At 39.4% G+C, this 21,321-nt stretch overlaps 1 protein-coding gene across 1 annotated transcript in view; it reads right to left on the reverse strand.

Annotated features, from left to right (window-relative positions):
- Positions 1-21,321, reverse strand: part of ltn1 (listerin E3 ubiquitin protein ligase 1) — a 223,897-nt gene that overhangs the window by 184,593 nt on the left and 17,983 nt on the right. The window contains exon 3 of the mRNA XM_039744932.1: positions 20,947-21,045. Coding sequence (XP_039600866.1) covers positions 20,947-21,045 — 99 coding nt within the window. The remainder of the gene's footprint in view (positions 1-20,946; positions 21,046-21,321) is intronic.

A 21,321-nucleotide genomic window follows, 5' to 3' on the forward strand; every position in this document is an offset into this window, starting at 1 on the left:
CACTCATATCAATGACAAAACAATTACATTAACAACCATGTTACGTTATTTTTAAAATTTTTCCTTTTCTTTTTCGTACCTTCTTTAACACACTACTTCTCCGCTGCGAAGCGCGGGTATTCTGCTAGTCTATACTAATAAAAGGCACAACCCTCACTGACTGACTGACTGACTCACTCATCACTAATTCTCCAACTTCCCGTGTAGGTAGAAGGCTGAAATTTGGCAGGCTTATTCCTTACAGCTTACTTACAAAAGTTAAGCACGTTTCATTTTGAAATTCTACACGTAACGGTCATAACGGTCGACAACATTCGCCATGTTGAACTTCCTTATTTATGGCCCCATCTTCACGAAATTTGGTAGGTGGCTTCCCTGCGCTAACCAAAACCGATGTACATACTTATTTCGGTGGTATGACGCCACTGTCAGTCGCAATATTGAATTTTCCAAACGTCACTAATTTTCCAACTTCCCATGTAGGTAGAAGGCTGAAATTTCGCAGGCTCATTCCTTACAGCTTACTTACAAAAGTTAAGCAGGTTTCATTTCGAAATTGTACGCATAACGGTCAACAAAGTTCGCCATGTTGAACTTTCTTATTCATGGCCCCATCTTCACGAAATTTGGTAGGCGGCTTCCCTGCGCTAACCAAAACCAATGTATGTACGTACTTATTTCGGTGGTATGATGCCACTGTCGGCCGCTGTGGTGTTAATGAAATTAACAAAAGATGCACTAGAGGGGCAACAATGAGATGACCCCCAAAAAAGGAATGGTTTAACAGGTGGAGGCCACTGACATTTTTCCCTCCTCATCTTTTCTGACTGTTTCTTCACTAGTTTTGCATTTGGCTACAGTCAGTGTCACTACTGGTAGCACGAGGTGATACCTGGACCCTACAGAGGTTGCACAGGTAGTCCAACTTCTCCAGGATGGCACATCAATACGTGTCATTGCCAGAAGGTTTGCTGTGTCTCCCTGCACAGTCTCAAGGGCATGGAGGAGATTCTAGGAGACAAGCAGTTACTCTAGGAGAGCTGGAGAGGGCCATAGAAGGTCCATAACCCATCAGCAGGACCAGTATCTGCTCCTTTGGGCAAGGAGGAACAGGATGAGCACTGCCAGAGCCCTACAAAATGACCTCCAGCAGGCCACTGGTGTGGATGTCTCTGACCAAACAATCAGAAACAGACTTCATGAGGGTTGCCTGAGGGCCCAAATGTCTACTGCCTGTGCTCACTGCACAGCACCGGGAGCTCAATTGGCATTTGCCATAGAATACCAGAATTGGCAGGTCCACCACTGGCGCCCTGTGCTTTTCACAGATGAGAGCAGGTTCACCCTGAGTATATGTGAAAGACGGAAAGGGTCAGCAGAAGCCGTGGAGAATATTATGCTGCCTGTAACATCGTTTAGCATGACTGGTTTGGTGGTGGGTCAGTGATGATCTTGGAGGCATATCCATGGAGCGACTCACAGACGTCTACAGGCTAGACTACGGCATCTTGACTGCCATTAGGTATCAGGATGAAATCCTTGGACCCATTGTCAGACCCTATGCTGGTGCAGTACGTCCTGGTTTCCTCCTAATGCACGACAATGCCCGGCCTCATGTGGCAAGAGTATGCAGGCAGTACCTGGAGGATGAAGGAATTGAAACAATTGAATGGCCTTCACGATTCCCTGACTTAAACCCAATAGAACATCTGTGGGACATTATGTTTCGGTCCATTAGGCGCCGCCAGGTTGCTCCTCAGACTGTACAACAGCTCAGGGATGCCCTCATACAGATCTGGGAGGAAATGCCACAAGACACCATCCGTCGTCTCATTAGGAGCATGCCCGACGTTGTCAAGCATGCATACAAGCTTGTGGGGGCCACACAAGATACTGAAAAGCATTTTGAGTAGCAGAAATTAAATTTTAGAAAAATGGACTAGCCTGCCACATCTTCATTTCACTCTGATTTTAGGGTGTCTACACAATTGAGCCCTCTATAGGCAGAAAACTTTTATTTCCATTAAAAGACTTGGCATCCTTTTGTTCCTAAGACATTGCCCTGTCGTTATTTGTATAGATATCCAACTTCATATTGAGATCTGATGTATCTAATGTGTTCCTTTAAAGTGTTCCTTTAAGTTTTGTGAGCAGTGTATATGTATATATATATATATGTTTATATGTGTGTATGTAAATAATATATATAATATTAATATATAATATTATATATAATATATGACAGCAACACTCATCACTCACAACAGTGACAAAACAATTACATTGACAATCATGTTACGTTATTTTCAAAATGTTTTCTTTTTCATTACTTCTTTAACACACTACTCCGCTGCAAAGCGCGGGTATTTTGCTACTGATTAATAATACAGGGTGAGCCAAAAAAGTACCAGATTTTATTCTTTAAAAACGCTACAAGATATAATAAATTACATTACGATACAAGAAAGGGTATACAAAACAGATTTTTTTCACTGTGTTATAAAAATGATGTTTTCAAAAATGGCGGCCATTATTAGCGAGACCATTTCTGAATGCTCGCATGACTTGTTCAGCCATTTCGTGGCGAATAGCGCTCTTGAGGGCTTCAAGGTTTTGAGGTTGGTGTGTTTATACCTTTGAACTGAGATAGCCCTACAAGAAGAAATAGAACAGAGCGAGATCAGGCGAAAGAGAAGGCCACCCGACATCGCCACACAGGGAAATCCGCTTCCCCAGAAACATGTTCCGCAAAACTTGCATGGATCTCCACTCTGTATAAACTGTTGCTCAATCCTGCTGAAACCAGGCACCCACAACATCTGTTTTCTTCAAGTTCGGGCTACAAAAACCTCTTTAGCATTTCAATATAACATTCTGAAATGAATGTTGTTCCCCCCTCTTCAAAAAAGTAAAGGCCTACGATGCCAAATTCTGCAATGGCGCACCAAACTGTAACATGCTCACTGTGCAGGGGTCTCTGATGATGTTCACATGGGTTGGTTTCAGCCCAATAGTGAAAGGTTTGCTTATTTACGCAACCAATCAAATGGAAATGTGCCTCATCGTGGCACATGGCGATGGCATCTCGATGAATGGTTTGAAGAATTTTCACATGCAACTCTCTATGGCTCTACCAGTCTCTCTCAGTGAGTTCCTGCACTACCATCTTTTTGTATGGATGGAAATTAAGGTCCTTATGCAAAAAACCTCCTCAAAGATGTGTTGGAAATGCCTAAGGCAGAAGCATGTTTGCACACTGAACATCTAGAGAGACTGCAAAATTGAAGCTCTTAGAGCTTAGAGGTTTTCAGGTGTTCGTACAGTCCAAGGTTGGCCTTGAGATGTTCTGTTCAATGTTGTACCCATCTGTCTAAATTTAGCCACCCACTGAAGAAATGTTCTCCAATTTGCATATTTAGGACACGTCTGTCCTAAATAAAAAGACATTTAGGAGCCAACAAGATCTGGATTTTGCTTAGGAGCTCGGCCAAATAACTTGATCAATCAAAAACAGTTGGCAGAACCTATTGATAGTAGCGGTGTAAAAAAATTTTGATACACTTGTGCACTGCAATATTATGTTTTTTGCATCGATTCTCAAAAACATAGTATCAATTTGGAATTACTAGTTTACATTCAAAGATTTAAGTCACAAGTTCATTTTGCATTGTGTTTAAATCCTTGATCGCAAGATAGCATCTAATGTAACAACATAAATTAAGACAGGAAATAGAGTAAGGGTTAAGGTATGTAGGTTTTCAATACTCAGGCGTGCGGATCTGGCAGACAACATGGATTGGGCAGCGACAAACCAAGCAGACTAGTAACATGACAATCGATGGCTGAATCCAGAGGAGTTAGACCAGCTCTGGCGGCGTACAGAGCAAATTGTGCCATGCCAAAATCAAATATTCAGAGAATACAATGAATCTGAGAGCACACTTAGCAAGACACAACTCTGATGCACAGATAAAGGGGCAGCAAACGGCAAGCATTAAAAAAAAGTGGGTCCCTCTCAACTCACTATGGAACAAGTTCACACACCGAAGTTAGCAACGATCTCAGCTTGTGCAAACAAAATATCTCTGTCTAAACTCTATTTCCTTTTCAAAGATATACGTCTTCTGAGTGTTGTAAAGAATGAAGGCTTGTGAATACAATGAAGCCTCATTACACCATACACTCCCAACAACACATCACTGATATCGCTGTGCCCAAGTTGTACGAGGAGGTAAAAATGAAGGTACTGGAATCTCTCAGCGCTCCACTGCAGAAGACATTGATACTGCAGAGAACTTTTCTGAAAGCTGGCATGTTGACCAGCTCATCTTCCTTCAAAAAAAAACCTTGATGTTAAAAAATAAACACTGACATACATACAGACTGTAATAACATGTACAATTCAAGTTTAATATCTGAAAATGTTTATTATCAATATATACATATTTCTTACATTTGTTAAATATTTTCTTTAGAAATCCTGCAAGCACTTTTAATTTTTACTGATATAGGCAGATGTAGTTCCTTTTTTCAGATTGCAGGAAATAGTGTTATGATGTTGGATATTACAGGCACAATGCATTTTCTTTTATTAACCACTTGAGATTGAAAAATTTAAAAAATGGCCTATATACTACAATAGAATGTGAACCTTTGAAGCTGAATTTAATATATATACTGTCTTAATTTACAGTATATGTAAAACTGTTTGATTTTTTAATTTTCTTAATTTGTATACCTAAAGAATTCTGCAAGCACTTTTATTTTTTTACTGATATACTATAAACAAATGTTAATTCATTTGTTCAGATTACAGTGCTATGATGCTATGCATTTTCTTTTAAAACTACTTGAAACATAGTGTAGCATACTGTGAACATTTAAAGCAGGATCAAAAAGTACAGTGATTTTTAGTGATATAGGAACATGTTAATTCCTTTGCTCAGATTGCACAAAAGGTATTGTTATGAAGTCTGAAGTTATAGGGACTATGATAATTGCATTTGAAGATCCCACTGTTCTGATTGCATAAAAACGTTTTTTTTTTTTTAACTCTGATTTTATGCATGTAGTGGTGTGTTCCTTATACGATGACAGTTTTCCTAAAATTAGATTTTAAAAAAATACAATATCTCACCTTGCTTACAGTATTGCAATATATCGCAATATATTGAATCGTAACCCCTGTATTATAATACGTATCGTATCTCAAAATTCTTGCCAATACACAGCCCTAATTGATAGCCTAAGCTTTCCGTTTTGTAATTGTCTGTCTGTGCAAACTTCATTTGCCACATCTGTTTAAATATAACTGATTTGAAAGTTTTTCTCACAGCTTACACAGGATGAGTAAGGAGCATACAGTATAATATGAAAAAAATCCAAAAAACTAAGATATACTGTATTTTCCATTATAGCTCTGTGTAAAAGTAAAGAATTTCTGCATTGACAGAATATGCAACATATGAAGACTTATTTGATGTGAACAAAAATGTGCTTTGTTTAACAAGTCCAATTAAATTCAGAGCAAGCAAGGCAGTTAGGGAAAAGTTCTTATTTGTATTAAAAACGTAATTGATTTCCTCCAGAGTAACATGTGACATCAGTTACGTTATTGGAGAAAGACCTACCTGTCAATGTCAATGTCAATTTATTTATATAGCACATTTAAAACAACATAGGAATGTTGTGGCCAAAGTGCTTTACAATTAAAGAAGAAAAAACATACAATTAACATAAAAAAACAAACAGAAATAAACGAACATAAATAAAATAAATAATAAATAGAAGCAAGATTACATAATAACAATGAGGAAACCATCAGCATTACTGAAGGTCACAGAAAGCAAGTGAATAGAAATGAGTCTTTAATCTTGTTTTGAACAGTTCAATTGTAGACGAGTCTTTATGTAATGAAGTAAAGAGTTCCACAGGCGAGGGTCAGCAGCTGCAAAAGCCCTGTCCCCCTTAGTTTTACATTTGGTACGAGGGACAACAAGAGACAACTGACTACAAGATCTAAACACTCTACGTGGCTGCTTTAGCACACAATTCAGATAAATAGGCAGGAGCAAGCCCATGTAAAGAGTTAAAAACTAGCAACAAGATTTTAAAATCAATTCAAAAACTAAAAAGCAGCCAGTGTAAAGAAGCTAATATTGGAAAAACAGAAATCAGACTTTCTTGCCCCAACTAGAAAGCAAGCGGCAGCATTCTGGACCAACTGTAATCTGCATATCAGGGATTTGCTAATCCCAGAATATAGCGAGTTGCAGTAATCAAGGTAAGAAAAGATAAAAGCATGAGTAGCTTCCCTAGAAGATAAAAAAGGCTTGATCTTACCTAAAAGATGAAGCTGGAAAAAGCAACTCTTAACTACAGGATTAATCTGTTTCTCAAAAGGGAGGTTACTATCAAAAATAACATCAAGATTGCGGAATTGAAGTTTGCAAAAGACAGTGAAAGAGCCCAGAAGTCCAAGACCAATTTGGGCTTTAGCTGATGGACCCACTATAAGCAACTCCGTTTTATTTTGATTCAGATCAAGAAAATTATTAGCCATCCAAGATTTTAGTTCAAAAAGGCAATTGTGCAGTTGATTCATTGCAGTGTTGCAGACAGGAATAAAAACTTGTGTATCATCAGCATAGCAGTGAAAAGAAATGTTAAATTTCCTAAAAATGGCTCCAAAAGGGTGAAGGTATATAGAGAATAAAATAGGACCCAAAATGGATCCCTGAGGAACACCACATTTAAGAGAAGCAGTTGACGAAAAAGAGGAATTTAAAGTTACTGAAAAGTTACCACCAATTAGATATGACCTGAACCAGTTAAGAGCAGCCCCTTTAAGCCCAACAAGATGTTCCAGCCGCAACAGCAAAATCTCATTATCAACAGTGTCAAAGGCAGCAGACAGGTCAAGGAGGACAAGGACTGCAGCGCCACCTGAGTCAGTAATAATAGAGATGTCATTGAATACTTTCAGGAGGGCCATCTCAACACCATGATAACGCCTAAAGCCAGATTGGTAGATCTCAAATAAATTATTGGAGTTAAAGTGATCAACCAAATGATTATAAATAATTATTTCTAATATTTTAGCCAGAAATGGCAACTGGGAATTCGGGCAAAAATTGGCTAAAACTTCAGGATCTATTTCTGCCTTTTTTAGACAGGGATGCACCGCAGCATGTTTAAAAAATGAGGGCAGCACCCCCTCACTAATAGAACCATTGATAATGGCTAGTAAAGGTGGACCCAAAACATCAAAGGCTTCCACTAAGAGGCATGGTGGTACAATATCAAGAGGACTGTGAGCAGGTTTAAGGATGTCAATAGTACTTTTTAACTGTGAAAGTGAGACAAGATCAAAAGATTCCAAGACAATGCCATGATTAACAGTAGGAAGTTCATAGCCACTTGGAACAATACCACAGCAGATTGTATCAATTGTACTGACAAAGAAACTGCTCACATGAAAGAACAATACTATTTAATCCTGTCACAAAATGAGGGTGAATGGCCACATTGATTGAATTAAATAAGACCCTAGAATTCTTAGAATGACGGAATACAGTCACTTTAATATGAAAACACGCTACTGAGTCGATGATAAGCACTGGCTGACAAATAAACCATCCTATCACACAATCGCTACATCTTTGGAGACATGTCTACACCGATTATCCACATTAAAACCACCTGCTTAATACTGTGTAGGTCCCCTTATGCCACCGAAACATCTCCATAAGACCTGTCACCAAGACAACAGTAGCACATTCTTTAAGTCATGTTAAGTTATGAGGTAGGGCCTCCATGGATCAGACTTGTTATTCCCAAACCTCACACAGATACTCAATTGGATTGACATTTAGGGAATGTAGAGGTCAGATCAACACCTTGAAGTATTGATCATGTTTCTTAAATAATTCCTGAACATTTTTTGCAGCAAGTGTGGCATGGCTCATTATCCAGCCTAATATGAAATGGGTCCCCCTCATGCCACTAAAACAGCTCAGACTCATCGAGGCATGGACAGGATATCCTTTAAATCCTGTAAGTTGGGATCTCCATGGAAAGGACTTGTTTTTCCAGCACATCCCACAGATGCTTGATTAAATTAAGTTCTGGGGAATTTGGAGATCAAGTCAAAACCTAGAACTCTTTGTCATGAATAACAGGCTACTGCCATCAGGAATACCATTACCATTAAGGGATGTACGCAGTCTGCAACAATCTGTTGGAAGGTGGTACATATCAAACTAACATCCACATGAATACCAGAACCCAAGGTTTCCCCAGCTGAGCACTGCCCCGAACATTATACTGCCTCTGCCAGCTTGGCTTCTTCTCATAACACATCCGGCTGCCATCTCTTCCTGATGTAAATGACACACACGCAATAAGCTGTCCACATGATCCAAAAGAAAACATCATTCATGAGACCAGGGCACTTTGTTCTATTGCTTCATGCTCCAAATGTGACACTCATATGCACATTGTAGGTGCCTTTGGTGGAAGAGATGGGTCAATATGAAAACTTTGACTACTCAGTAGCTACACAGCCACATACACAGCAAGCTGCAATGCAGTAAGTGTTCCAACACATTTTTCTCATGGCCAACATTCAATTTTTCAACAATATGTGCTATAGTAGCTTTTCAGTGGGATGGGACCAGAAGTACCAGCCTTCACTCCCTACATGCCCATATGGGTTCACCGATTGTCCTTCCTTGGACAACTTTGCACAAACATTGACACTGCCAGTACAACAATTTGGAATTTTCTAAAAAAGAAAGTAATCACTGGTGTGCTGCGTAAATGACACTGAACAGGTGAGCAAACAAAAACAGCAACAGAAGATGACAGAAATATTTTAAAAGCTGTGGAGAAAACGCAAAAAATAATCAGTGACATCACCAACAACCTCCACAGGACAGAGGTGAAGGTATATAAGAAATACAGAGGCCATGCACCAAGATGCAAACTACTCACCAGATTGGAACTGCAAAAAAATATGGAGATAAGCTATAAAAGTTCCACAGCAACATTTTCTTGTCTGATGAAACCAAGACTAACCTCAACCAAAGTGACAGAAATGTCAAAGTATGGAGGAAGACAGGATCTCTTCATTATCTAAAACATACAAGCTCACCTGTCAAGCATGTTAGAGGTAGTGTAATGACTTGGCTTGCATAACTGTTTTCAGAACAAACTCACTACCCTTTATTGATGATGTAACTCATGATAGCAGCAGAATGAATTCTACATGAGGTCTACAGAAAAAAAAATATCTGCCAATTTACAGATAAATGCTTTCAAACTATCCAACCATCCATTCCTTTTCTGCAATTTTTCTGGATCTGGGGGTACCATTCTGAGAAAAGAAACCAAGACGTCCACTTTCCTTGCCACATCCTCCATCTCCTCTGGGAGGATATCAGTGCTATTCCAGGCCACCTGAGAGATATAATCTATCCAACCAGAATGGATCTGCCCCGAGGTGTTCTTTCATTTGTACATGCCCAAAACACCTCCCTATGGAGGCATCCTTACCAGATACCCAAAGCACCTCAGCTAGCCCTTTTCTAGGACGATAAGCAACAGCTCTACTTTGAGCTCCTCCTAAATGTCTGTGCTACTCATCCTGTGTCTAAGGCTGATTCCCAGAAACCCTGCTGCAAAAGATGCTCTTTTAAGCTGCCTGTATCCTTGATCAAGTTCTTTTGGTCACTACTCAAATTGTGTGACCATAGGTAAGAGTAAGGATGGAGAATGACAAGTAAATCAGTCTTTTTCACATTTGCTCAGTTCTATCTTCACCAGAACTAACTGGTAAAAAGTCTACATGACTTAGGACTTAAGCCCAATCCACCTATCAAACTCCAGTTCCCTTCTTCCCTCACTTGTGAATAAGACCCTGAGATACTTAAACTAAGCTCCTCTACTTATTCCCAACCTTGAGAAGGTATTTCACCCTTTTACAGGGGAGAACCATTCCTTCAGACATGAAGATACTGATTCTCATCAAATTCAGCTGCAACCCATCCCAGTGTGTCTAAGGTCACAGCCCGATGAAGGCACCAAGACAATATCATCTACAAAAAGCAAAGATGCAATCCTGAGACCACCAAACTGGACACCCTCCATTCTTTGGCTGTGCATATAAATTCTGTCAATAAAAATCATGAACAGAATCAGAGGCAGAGGGCAGCCCTGGCAAAGATCCACAATTACCGGGAAATGAGTCTGACTTACTGCCAGCAATGTGAGCCAAGCTTTCGCTCCATTTGAACAGGGACCAAAAAGTCCTCAACAAAAACAATTTCTTACATAGCCCAAAATCACACAAGGATTGCCTCAATGTGCCTTAACAACGCTGTGCAGTATATTGCATATACTGGTATTGGTTTCACACAATGATAAGGACTTTTAATTTCAACAGTATTTAATGATACTTTACAACCTTTTACACTTATGCAAGAATCATAAATTTATTAATAAAATATTGGTGTTTAATCTGCCTGACCTGCACAAATAACACAGCTGTATAAAGGTAGATAGACTAGCTCTTTAAATAGTGATAATGATAATAATCTGATTTCGCAACTATGGTCAACGCAAAATCAACATGCTTTTGCTGTTGGGTGTACATGTGCAGGTACAAAACAAAACCATTACCTCTGTTTCGATTAGTAAAAGTGTTGTGCGGGTCTGCTGGGAACATCTGGCAGAGTCCCCTGTCAGAAGTAGCTTCAACTCCCACCTCCGGCAGAACTTCGACCACATCCCGAGGGAGGTGGGGGACATTGAGTCCAAATGGGCCATGTTCCGTGCCTCATTTGTTGACGCACCTGACTGGAGCTGTGGCCTGTCATGGCGGCAATCCCCGAACCCATTGGTGGACACCGGTGGTGAGGGATGCCATCAAGCTGAAGAAAGAGTCCTATCGGACCCTTTTATCCTGTGGGACACTGGAGGCAAATAATAGGTACCGACAGGCCAAGCAGAATGCTGCTTCGGTGGTTGCTGAGGCAAAAACTAGGGCATTGGAGGAGTTTGGGGAGGCAATGGAGAACGACTTTCAGACAGCTTCGAGGAGATTCTAGTCCACCGTACGGCGTTTCAGGGGGAAGCAGTGCAGTGTCAACACCGTATATGGTGGGGATGGTGCGCTGCTGATCTCGACTCGGGACACTGTAGGGAGTACTTCGAAGACCTCCTCAATCCCACCAACATGCCTTCCAATGACGAAGCAGAGCCTGGGGACTCGGAGGTGGGCTCCCCCATCTCTGGGACTGCGGTCACCGAGGTAGTCAAAAAACTCCTTGGTGGCAGGGCCCCGGGGGTGGATGAGATATGCCCATAGTTTCTCAAGGCTCTGGATGCTGTAGGACTGTCTTGGTTGACACATCTCTGCAACATCACATGGACATCGAGGACAGTGCCTCTGGATTGGGAGACCGGGGTGGTGATCCCCCTCTTTAAGAAGGGGGAATCAGAGGGTGTGTTCCAACTACAGAGGATTACACTCCTCAGCCTCCCTGGAAAAGTCTATTCTGGAGTTCTGGAGAAGAGGGTCCGTCAAGATAGTCGAACCTCAGATTCAGGAGGAACAGTGTGGTTTTCGTCCTGGTCACGGAACAGTCAACCAGCTGTACACCCTTCGCAGAGCCCTGGAGGGTGCATAGGAGTTTGCCCAACCAGTCTACATGTGTTTTGTGAACTTGGAAAAGGCGTTTGAACGTATCCCTAGGGAAATCCTGTGGGGGGTGCTCCGTGAGTATGGGGTACTGGACACCCTGAAAAGGGCTGTTCAGTCACTGTACAACCAGTGTCAGAGCTTGGTCCGCATTGCCGGCAGTAAGTCGAACCCATTTCCAGTGAGACTTGGACTCCGTCAGGGCTGCCCTTTGTCACTGATTCTGTTCATAACTTTTATGGACAAAATTTCTAATCGCAGCCAGGGTGTTGAGGGGGTCCGGTTTGGTGGACTCAGGATTGGGTCACTGCTTTTTGCAGATGATGTTGTCCTGTTTGCTTCATCAGGCCGTGATCTTCAGCTCTCTCTGAATCGGTTTGCAGCCAAGTGTGAAGCGGCTGGGATGAGAATCAGCACCTCCAAATCCGAGACCATGGTCCTCAGCCGGAAAAGGGTGGAGTGCCCTCAGGGTTGGAGGCAAGATCCTGCCCCAAGTGGAGGAGCTCAAGTATCTCGGGGTCTTGTTCACAAGTGAGGGAAGAATAGAGCGCAAGATCGACAGGCGGATCGGTGCGGCATCCGCAGCGATGCGGGCCCTGCATTAGTCTGTCGTGGTGAAAAAGGAGCTGAGCCGTAAGGCAAAGCTCTCAGTTTACCAGTCGATCTACGTTCCTACCCTCACCTATGGTCATGAGCTATGGGTAGTGACCGAAAGATGAGATCACGAATACAAGCGGGAGAAATGAGTTTCCTCCGCTGGGTGTCTGGGCTTTCCCTTAAAAGATAGGGTGAGAAGCTCGGCCATCCGGGAGGGGCTCAGAGTAGAGCCACTGGTTCTCCGCATCGAGAGGAGTCAGATGAGGTGGCTCGGGCATCTGATCAGGATGCCTCCTGGACGCCTCCCTGGTGAGGAGTTCCAGGCACGTCCAGCTGGGAGGACGCCCCGGGGAAGACCCAAGACACGCTGTAGGGACTATTTCTCCCAGCTGGCCTGGGAACACCTTGGGATTCTCCCGGAAGAGCTAGAAGAAGTGGCTGAGGAGAGGGAAGTCTGGGCCTCTCTGCTCAAGCTGCTGCTGCCTCCTGACCTCAGATAAGCAGAAGAAGATGGATGGATTGATGGATTTACAAGTATCATAAATTTATACCCAGTGTCACAGATTTGTCTCTTTCTTTTTTTCTCTGTGCTGCGTTGATGTCATGCACCAGAAGATGTGAGCTAATTCAGTGCAAGCAGGAACACGCAGATGGCCAGTTGCTGTGTGTTATAACAAGCTTGACCTGGCGGCGATCAACGCACATGTGCTGTGCAAGGCATGCACGGGGACCACTGAGAAAAGAAGAGTGATCATGGCTCACCTAGGAACTTCGTCGTCGCGAAAAGGCGATGGAAAAGGAAAAGGAGGATGCAACATTGACAAGCTTCTGTTCCAAGACAGCCACTTTCCCCAGGAAAGCAAACTGAGTCAGTGTCAGGAGCCCTTTCAATGTACAGTATAAAGAGCACAGAGAGAAGTGTGTACATTGCAACAGATACGCATGTCGTAAATGTAGGAAGGACAGTCCTTGAGTGTGTGTGAACTGTTAAGATTTGAATTTGATGATTGCATATAGCTCTGAACTGACTTCTCTGTACTATTCTTTCCTCTGCATGTCCTGGACTACAAAAGAAACACCACCATACAGCAACATGTGGGGACTGGCAAGATCAGGGAAAAAAAAAACACGCAGTCACTGATTACAACCGCAAGATGTTATGTGAATGAATATGAATAATGTCGCATGCGTGCCACGATGTTTTCCGAAATATACTACGCAGGTCATAAAATGAATAATTCCAAATATCATATATACCTATGTCTCTGTATTTTTTTTTGTCAGTGCGGCTTTGACATCATGGACCATAAGGTGCATACTAGGAACACTCAATAAAACTGAATTAAAAAAACTCCAGTGACAGTGAAATACGAATAAGGCAGATTCACCAATGTTTGTGTGTCAGCTTTTATCCATCCAGATCAGAGAATGTCCAGTTCCATTGCCTCAAAACACCACTCACATCTACAGTTATTCCCAGTTTCAGATAAAAACTAAGAGCACAAGATTTTATAAGTACTATAAATGTACACCAGCTGTTACAAACACAAACCAAATTTATGCGCTTATTGTATAATATTAACAATAAGAGCAGCTCACTACTCAAAACGGTAAATAAAGGAGGCTGTCAGGATCGAAATGAGGGACTCTTGATTACCAGTCAGCAATTTTTACCACTATACCAAGGAAACTGTTGCATCGCGTTTGAACCTTTTGTCAAAGTGTTTATTTGATCTTTGGACTTCAGGCTTCACGTGTTATATAGTTTATGCCTACATTTTGTCATTTATTACTAAAATATGAAAAACATGTCTGTTTTAACAATATGTTTACACAGATTACTGTAGAAACGGAACACACATGAAATGCATGTGTTCCAAATAACAATCTATTATTTCCACTGTAAAACTCCAGCACTTCACTCCCAGATAATCAAGGCATGCACTGGGAGAACTTTGTGCCCGTTCTGCGGCGGAGGGGGGGATGGAATAGCAGGCTGCTTGCCTTTAACGGCACATTTACAGGACAAAAGACACTGACGGAGTGGTACAAAGGGATTTAAGGCGGGCTGGATTCATGAGTTTTTTCGTAGGCTTTGGTAATTCTAGTGTTAATTTGATGACAAAACTTGCCATTAACTATGAAATCTGATATTGTTTTTTCTTTGCTAAGAACAGAATGTCTAGGAGAACTTTTATATTTTCTAATGCACTAGGCAATACTGGATATTTCTATAGTAATACAACTGCAGTAAACAATGTAAACTAAAAAAGAAGATTATGTTGATCCTATTCGAATATCTATGAAAAATGTATTTAACATATATGCCAAGAAATCACAAAAATAGCACATAGCAAAACATATCTTATTTTTAATGATTAGGACAATCTAAAGGCATAATCCACCAAAAATATTTTGTTTAAATGTTTTTTACTCCATGTGCTTCATAGTGACAGCTGAAAAATATTTTTTAATATTTTTCAAGTAGAAGGTAAGTAAGACAATTCTATAATTCGATGATCAAGGTAGATGACCAATGCAGGAAAACAGAAAACAACATCAAAATGTCCATGAAAAACAACTCATTACTCATGTTGCATAATCTAAATGCTAAGTTATTAATTCATTAGCTCACAACATCCAAAACATGTATTTTATTTAAATAATTTTAAAATAAACCACTTCTGGAAAATGATTTTGTGAACAACAAAGGAATGCACACACATGCAAACAAGCATTTGAATTTAAGACCTGTCTCTCCATCTTATTCACCAGTCAAAGCCTCATCTTCAATTCAAAAGCACAGAATTGTGGGAATGTGTTGTACTGTTTACAAAGCAAGATGCTTTTTCTGAGAAGTACATGCTGAAGCAGACTTGACAAGAGAGTAGGCTGGTGCTGGTGTGTGTGGTTCGCCATCTGTATTTATTTTGGTCTGTTTTGTTTTTGATTGTCCTGTTTATGTCTTTTATCCACAATGTCTTTTCTTTGCTGGTCTATGATATTCAAATTATTTTGAAAATCCGATCAACAGTTGACAAACTTTTTAATGCAATCAAGCAGTCAACCTGTTTAATTCCTCCTCTTCCTCAGCCCAACTCACCTGTGGGGTCCCTCAAGGACTTATTCTTGAGTCTATTCTTTTTCACTGTACATGTTACACAGATGATACAGAGATAACATCTTAAACTAAAATAGAGCAAAACAAACCCTCTTGAACCCTTACCTGAATGACTGAAAGACATTAACATATTCATGTCATTAAAAAGTTTATTAGTTTCAAATGACAAAAAAAAATTACATTGTGTGTTTTGGATCTACTGATCTTACTTGTGCTCTTGCAAGTAATCTTGGCCCTTTCACAACCTACCGTAAACTCTTTGCAAAAAATCTTGATGTGATTTTTAATAACATTCTTTAAAATTCATAAACAAATTATTTCCATTCTGTCAGCTCAGGTTATTGCCTAAAGTCAAGCCTTTTCTTTCTGCATAAGATTTTGAAAAACTAAATCTATCTTTTGTCTCTTGTTGGCTTGATATTGCAACTCATTATACACTGGAGTTAATCAGTCATCCTTTGCTCGTTTTGAACTAGTAAAGAACGCCAAGGCCTGTCTCCAAATGGGCACAATAAAACAATCATATCACACCAGTTTTAGCTTCTATTCAATGGCTTCCAGTTTGCTACAGGATTGAATTTACAATTTTATTTCTTGTTTTTAATTTTCTGAATTGTTTAACACTACTCTTGTAACTCCAGGCAACTCACACCCAGCTAAACACACTTGAGCTCTGAGAATTCTGCAACTGACTTCCGCTTTTCAGGGGCCCTATCGTCTTTGGGGGGGTTTAGCAAGCTGCTTGCTGCTTGTGCCAATCAACACATTTGCAAAAGAAAAGATGCTGATGAGTAGAGGTGTGTAGGAAATTAAAGTGGCCCAGGATTATGAGTTTTTTTGTGGGCTTCAGGAATTCTAAATTTAACTCCCTCTTAGCTTACTGACCTCCAAAACCCTTATGCTCCCTCACAATCACTTAGGTTCCCTGACCAGAAATTACTGTTTGTGCCGTGTCAAGGTTTAGATTTAAGCTCAGAGAAGAGCGTGCCTTTGCAGTAGACACCCCTAAGCTTTAGAATAGTTTAACCTTTTATATTAGGTCAGGATCTTCTTCCTTTAGGTTTTAAAATTTGCATGAGAGTACTTTTTTTACTTTTTAATTTAATTAAAAAGTAATTCAGTGTATTTCAGTGTAAATTACAGTTTCTATATATTTATTGGTGTAATTTATAGAAACTGTATAGCATTTTGGTCAACCTTGTTTGTTTTAAATGTGCTCTATAAATAAACATGACTTGACTAATAATATTTTGGCAAAAAAATGCATCTTTATGCACGTTTAGAGCATTTAACCGTATAACACATATTTGGATTATGCAAAAAACATGAATTGTTTTTTCCTTTTATCTGCAAGGATATTTTCATGTCATTTGGTGCTGTTCAGCACTAGTGACCATTAGTTTATCATATAACTATATAATTATCATATTTATTTTCTGTTGTTCTGCATTAAACCATAAGATTACGTGTCTTTTTTCGTCCATCACTATAAAGTACAAGGGGTAAAGAACAAAATATTGTTTTTGGGTGGATTATTTCTTTAAAAACCATATCTTACTACTTTTAGTTATCTTTCTTTTTCCCACCTCCCTCTCCTTGAATTTATGAGAAACCTATTCTCTCAAACAGTTATTTATACTTGTTAAAAGCCAAATCTTTGGGTTATTGCTTAATAAAAATGTGAAAGAAAATAAACACAAGGTATTACACTTATTTTGCAGCAGTCAATATTCATTTAATTTTTTTTTTTTATAAAATACTGACAGAACATCAACATTCATCGTTATGTTTAAGCTTGCTTAACTTCAGAGGAAGCACCACTTGTGTAACTGAGAGCAATGGCAGTCACATGTCTTCATCGAATAAGATGAACAGGGCACATGCTTAAAAATGTAATAACAGGAGATTATTCAATCTACCAAGCTGGTTTGACTGGCTAGTTTCTGTGTTCCCCTGTTTCAGTCTTAAAAACATTTCCTTAATTTCCATTGGTTCACTAAAATATGTGATTCACCATTTGGCTGAAAGAATTCAGCTAAATCAGCTTTTGAAGACCAAAAAAAAGGCCCACAGGCAACATTTTCTAATTAAAGCTGATTCATTCATTTTCAAAGGTTGTTTCTTGCAAGGTTCTGTATACAATAAAAAAAGTTAATAAATACAGTCAACAATTTTTCACACTGGTGAAAACAAATACTGTTACTGGTGAAATAAAATGAAATGTTACAAATTTCAATAAATGTTAATTGAATATGTATTGCAATATTTTGTAAACAGTTTAAATATAAATAATAAAACAAAAATTAAATAAACAAGCAAGGAGACAACTGAGAAAGTAACATGTAGGAAAAGCTGCAGGGCCAGATGGAGTCAGTACTCAAGTTCTTAAGGCATGTGCTGATTAACTTTGTGGTGTCCTCTTTCACCTATTCAGTCTGTCCCTAAGTCTTCATAAAGTGACACTGTTGTGGAAAACTTCCTGCATTGTTCCTGTTCCAAAGAAGGCAGGCACCTAATGACTTGAGGCCAATGGCATTCACGTCTCACATCATGAAAACCTCAGAGAGACTTTTCTTGGACTATACAAGTGCTTTTGTGGTAAACCACCTGGACCCACTGCAATTTGTCAATCAGACAAAGTGAAGGATTCAATTATCTATCTGCTCCACAAGACTTATTTTCACCTGGAAAAAACTGGCAGCAATGTGAATATTAAGTTTTTTGATTTCTCCAGCGTCTTCAATACCATCCAGCCATCCCTGATATGCAGTAAACTCAGAGATATGCAGGTTGATGAGCCTGTTATATCCTGGATAATGGACTATCCATCGAGCAGACCTCAGATTGTGAGACGCAAGCACAGTGTTTCTGATATGGATGTGAGCAACACTGAAGGACCAAAAGGAACAATTCTATCTCCTTTTCTCTTCAGGCTATAAATATAACACCAAGTCATGTCACTTCCAGAAATTCTGCACTTATGGGGTGAATTGATAAAGGATATAAGAAAAAGTATAGGAGTCAGTTGGAAAAGTTTGTTTCTTGGTGCAAAGAGATCTGTCTGCATCTTACCACTAGCAAAACCAAGGAACTGGTTATTGATTTTCGCTGCAGCAAAAAGCCTCTATGTACGGTCACGATTCAAGGAGTGGATGCAGAGGTTGTCCATTTCTACATGTACTTGGGGTTCCACATTAATGGCAGGTTGGACTGGTTTCAGAGCACTACGGAACTATATAAGAAAGGGCAGAGCAGGCTCTTTTCCTTGGGAGACTGCATTCTTTTAATGTGTACAGTGAAATCCTTCACATCTTCTGTAACTCTGTGATGGCCAGTGTGATTTTCTATGCTGCAATGTGCTGGGCTGGTAACATCACTTCAAGAGAGCCCCACCAAATCAACAAGCTAATTAAATAGGCAATCTCAGTTATAAGAAGTACTCTGGACCCCCTGGAGGTAGTATCAAAAAAGAGAATTAAAACAAAATTGAGTGTCATTATGAAAAATGCTTCATATTGTCTCTTTTACACACTAACATTGAGTACTTTTGGCCAAAAAATTATTCAGCAGAAGTATATCAAAAAACACTATTGGGACTCTTTTATACCAACAGCAGTACATCTGCACAAAGCCTCACTGTAACTGTGATAGCCAAGTCTGAACTTTTCTTTCATTTTAGTTTTCTTGGTATATAGTCATTCTGATTGGTGTATGTTTAGGCCAAAGTTGTGTGTGTATATTTATTTGTTTACTTACTTACTTACTTGTCTACCATTTCTTATTAATTTATTTAAAGAGCTTGTGTAAAAAGCCAAATTTCCCACAGGGACAAATAATTTCTATCTATGGACACAGTGTGTTAGAGGATCTGTTTAATACATCCGTACTCAGGATGTTCTACTCTTTACAATCTCATTTTAATTTTCCTAGTTGAACTTTTTTCCTACCTGCAAGTGCTCAGAACACACGGAGTGTCTTTTAATGACACTCTACTAACTCATTTGCTATACTTTCTCTCTCTATCTTGTACTTTCGTTTCCATGAAAATACCTGTTTCTACCCTTCGCTCTTTAATCAGGCATTCAATTTTAGCCCAAAAAGTAATATTTGAATGTTCAAATAAAAAAAATATATATATTCATACATATATATTTGAAATTAGATTAACGATTCTGAGCATTAAATGTATGTGGTTTTTGGTTGTACTTTATTATTATGGTGACTGCAGAAGCTGCGGCCACAGCAAGAATAAACACCAACTGCAAAAAAAAAATGCTAGCAGTAAATCGGTGATTGTTATGTGAAGCTGCACCCTGTAAAAGAGAAGCATATACACCGAAGTCTATCTATCTATCTGAAGTCTTGTTTTCAGTCTAGTACTGACAGCTAGGTGTTCAAGTCTTGAACTGCTCAGCCTTTATGGGACAAAAGCACTATACCGCACCCCTGTCACCTAAAGCGGTATCCTGTGCCCTTACAAAAAGTGCCTCCACCTGGTCTTCTACACAACCCTGCTGCCCATTCCTCACAAATGTCCTTTCAGCCTCAAGATGGATCACAATACATTTGTAGTTCAGGACACTGTAACAAAAAACAGTGCCAGCACAAATGGCTCGTAAGAATTTAAGTTTCTTTTCATGGCTGCTGTTACAGCTCACTATACCAAAAAGGATCAGAAGGAATATGGGTCAGTTAGTAAGAAAATGAGGAGGCAAGAGGCAGGAAGGTCAAAGGCTGACTTGTTTTATTATTTTGCAGGTGTCCAATAGGGAAGCGGCAGGGTGTCATTTATATTGCAGCCTCCCGAATAAAAAGCAAGTAGGCACGTGTTGGCTCACCTGGAAAAGCAGGATATGATTACTTTTTCTTTTATCCTTTAAAGATGCAGTAACATTTTAATACATGTGACCAGAATATTTTTAGCTATACAGGTACCTCATTTTTCAGACACGTGTAAAACCAGCAGCCATATAACATGGAGATTAACTGTGGGGCACAGTATGTTTGCTGACACTGATGAGGCTTCTAAACGGAACAGAATCAGATGCAAAACGATACTTTTAGGGTGGAGGGTATAAGAAAAAAAATTAAAGCTTTGAAGGGGTCTGGCTGCAAATTTGACTAATGAAGATAACAAGGTAACTACACTGTATTCAAAATTATGAAAAGGAAGATCATGCAAAAACAGATCAGTAAAATACTGCAGCTTTGCATAGCATGTCTGAAGCAACACAGTACCAACATTAGTGAGAGTAAAACAAAAATTGTTACAGTATTTCGAATGTCAGATTTCAGTTCACCCTAAAGTGAGAAGAATCAGTAAGGTATTTTTAACTAACTGAAAATAGTGAACTACCACAAAAATATCTAAAAATGATTAACTTTATTTTGAAGATAAAATGCAAAGAATAAAACTTAAATTCATCCTTATTAAATAAAAAAAAAATGTGTTAAATCTGCTAAACTCTTCCAGTTCACGCTTATTTTTAAAATATTTAACATTGATGCACACAAAAAAAAACCTTACCAGGGAGACTTTACAATATATTCTTGGCCAGTATGGCAGGACCCCTTTAACCGTCTCTGAATCTCTGTTTTTGCACATTGCAGTAAATTCTTGGACTGCCTAGAACAACAAAAATACCAGCTCATAATATGAAGGCTACAGAGATTAAAGAGACAAAAATTGACCTTCTGTAATATAACATTTTGTTTGAAAATATCTTAAATAAAGAAAATGAAAACAGAAGAAATAATTATAATTTCTGGAAAATGCCTTTCTTGCAATGACATAATCTGAGACATGTTAAAATGTACACTTCCATAATGAACAGGACAATTTTGAAATACAATCTATATGAATACTAGACAAGAGCCAAAATTTAATTGTATTGCATTTCAC

This window comes from Polypterus senegalus, chromosome 2 (genome assembly GCF_016835505.1).
Source record: "Polypterus senegalus isolate Bchr_013 chromosome 2, ASM1683550v1, whole genome shotgun sequence".
NCBI classification, from domain to species: domain Eukaryota; kingdom Metazoa; phylum Chordata; class Cladistia; order Polypteriformes; family Polypteridae; genus Polypterus; species Polypterus senegalus.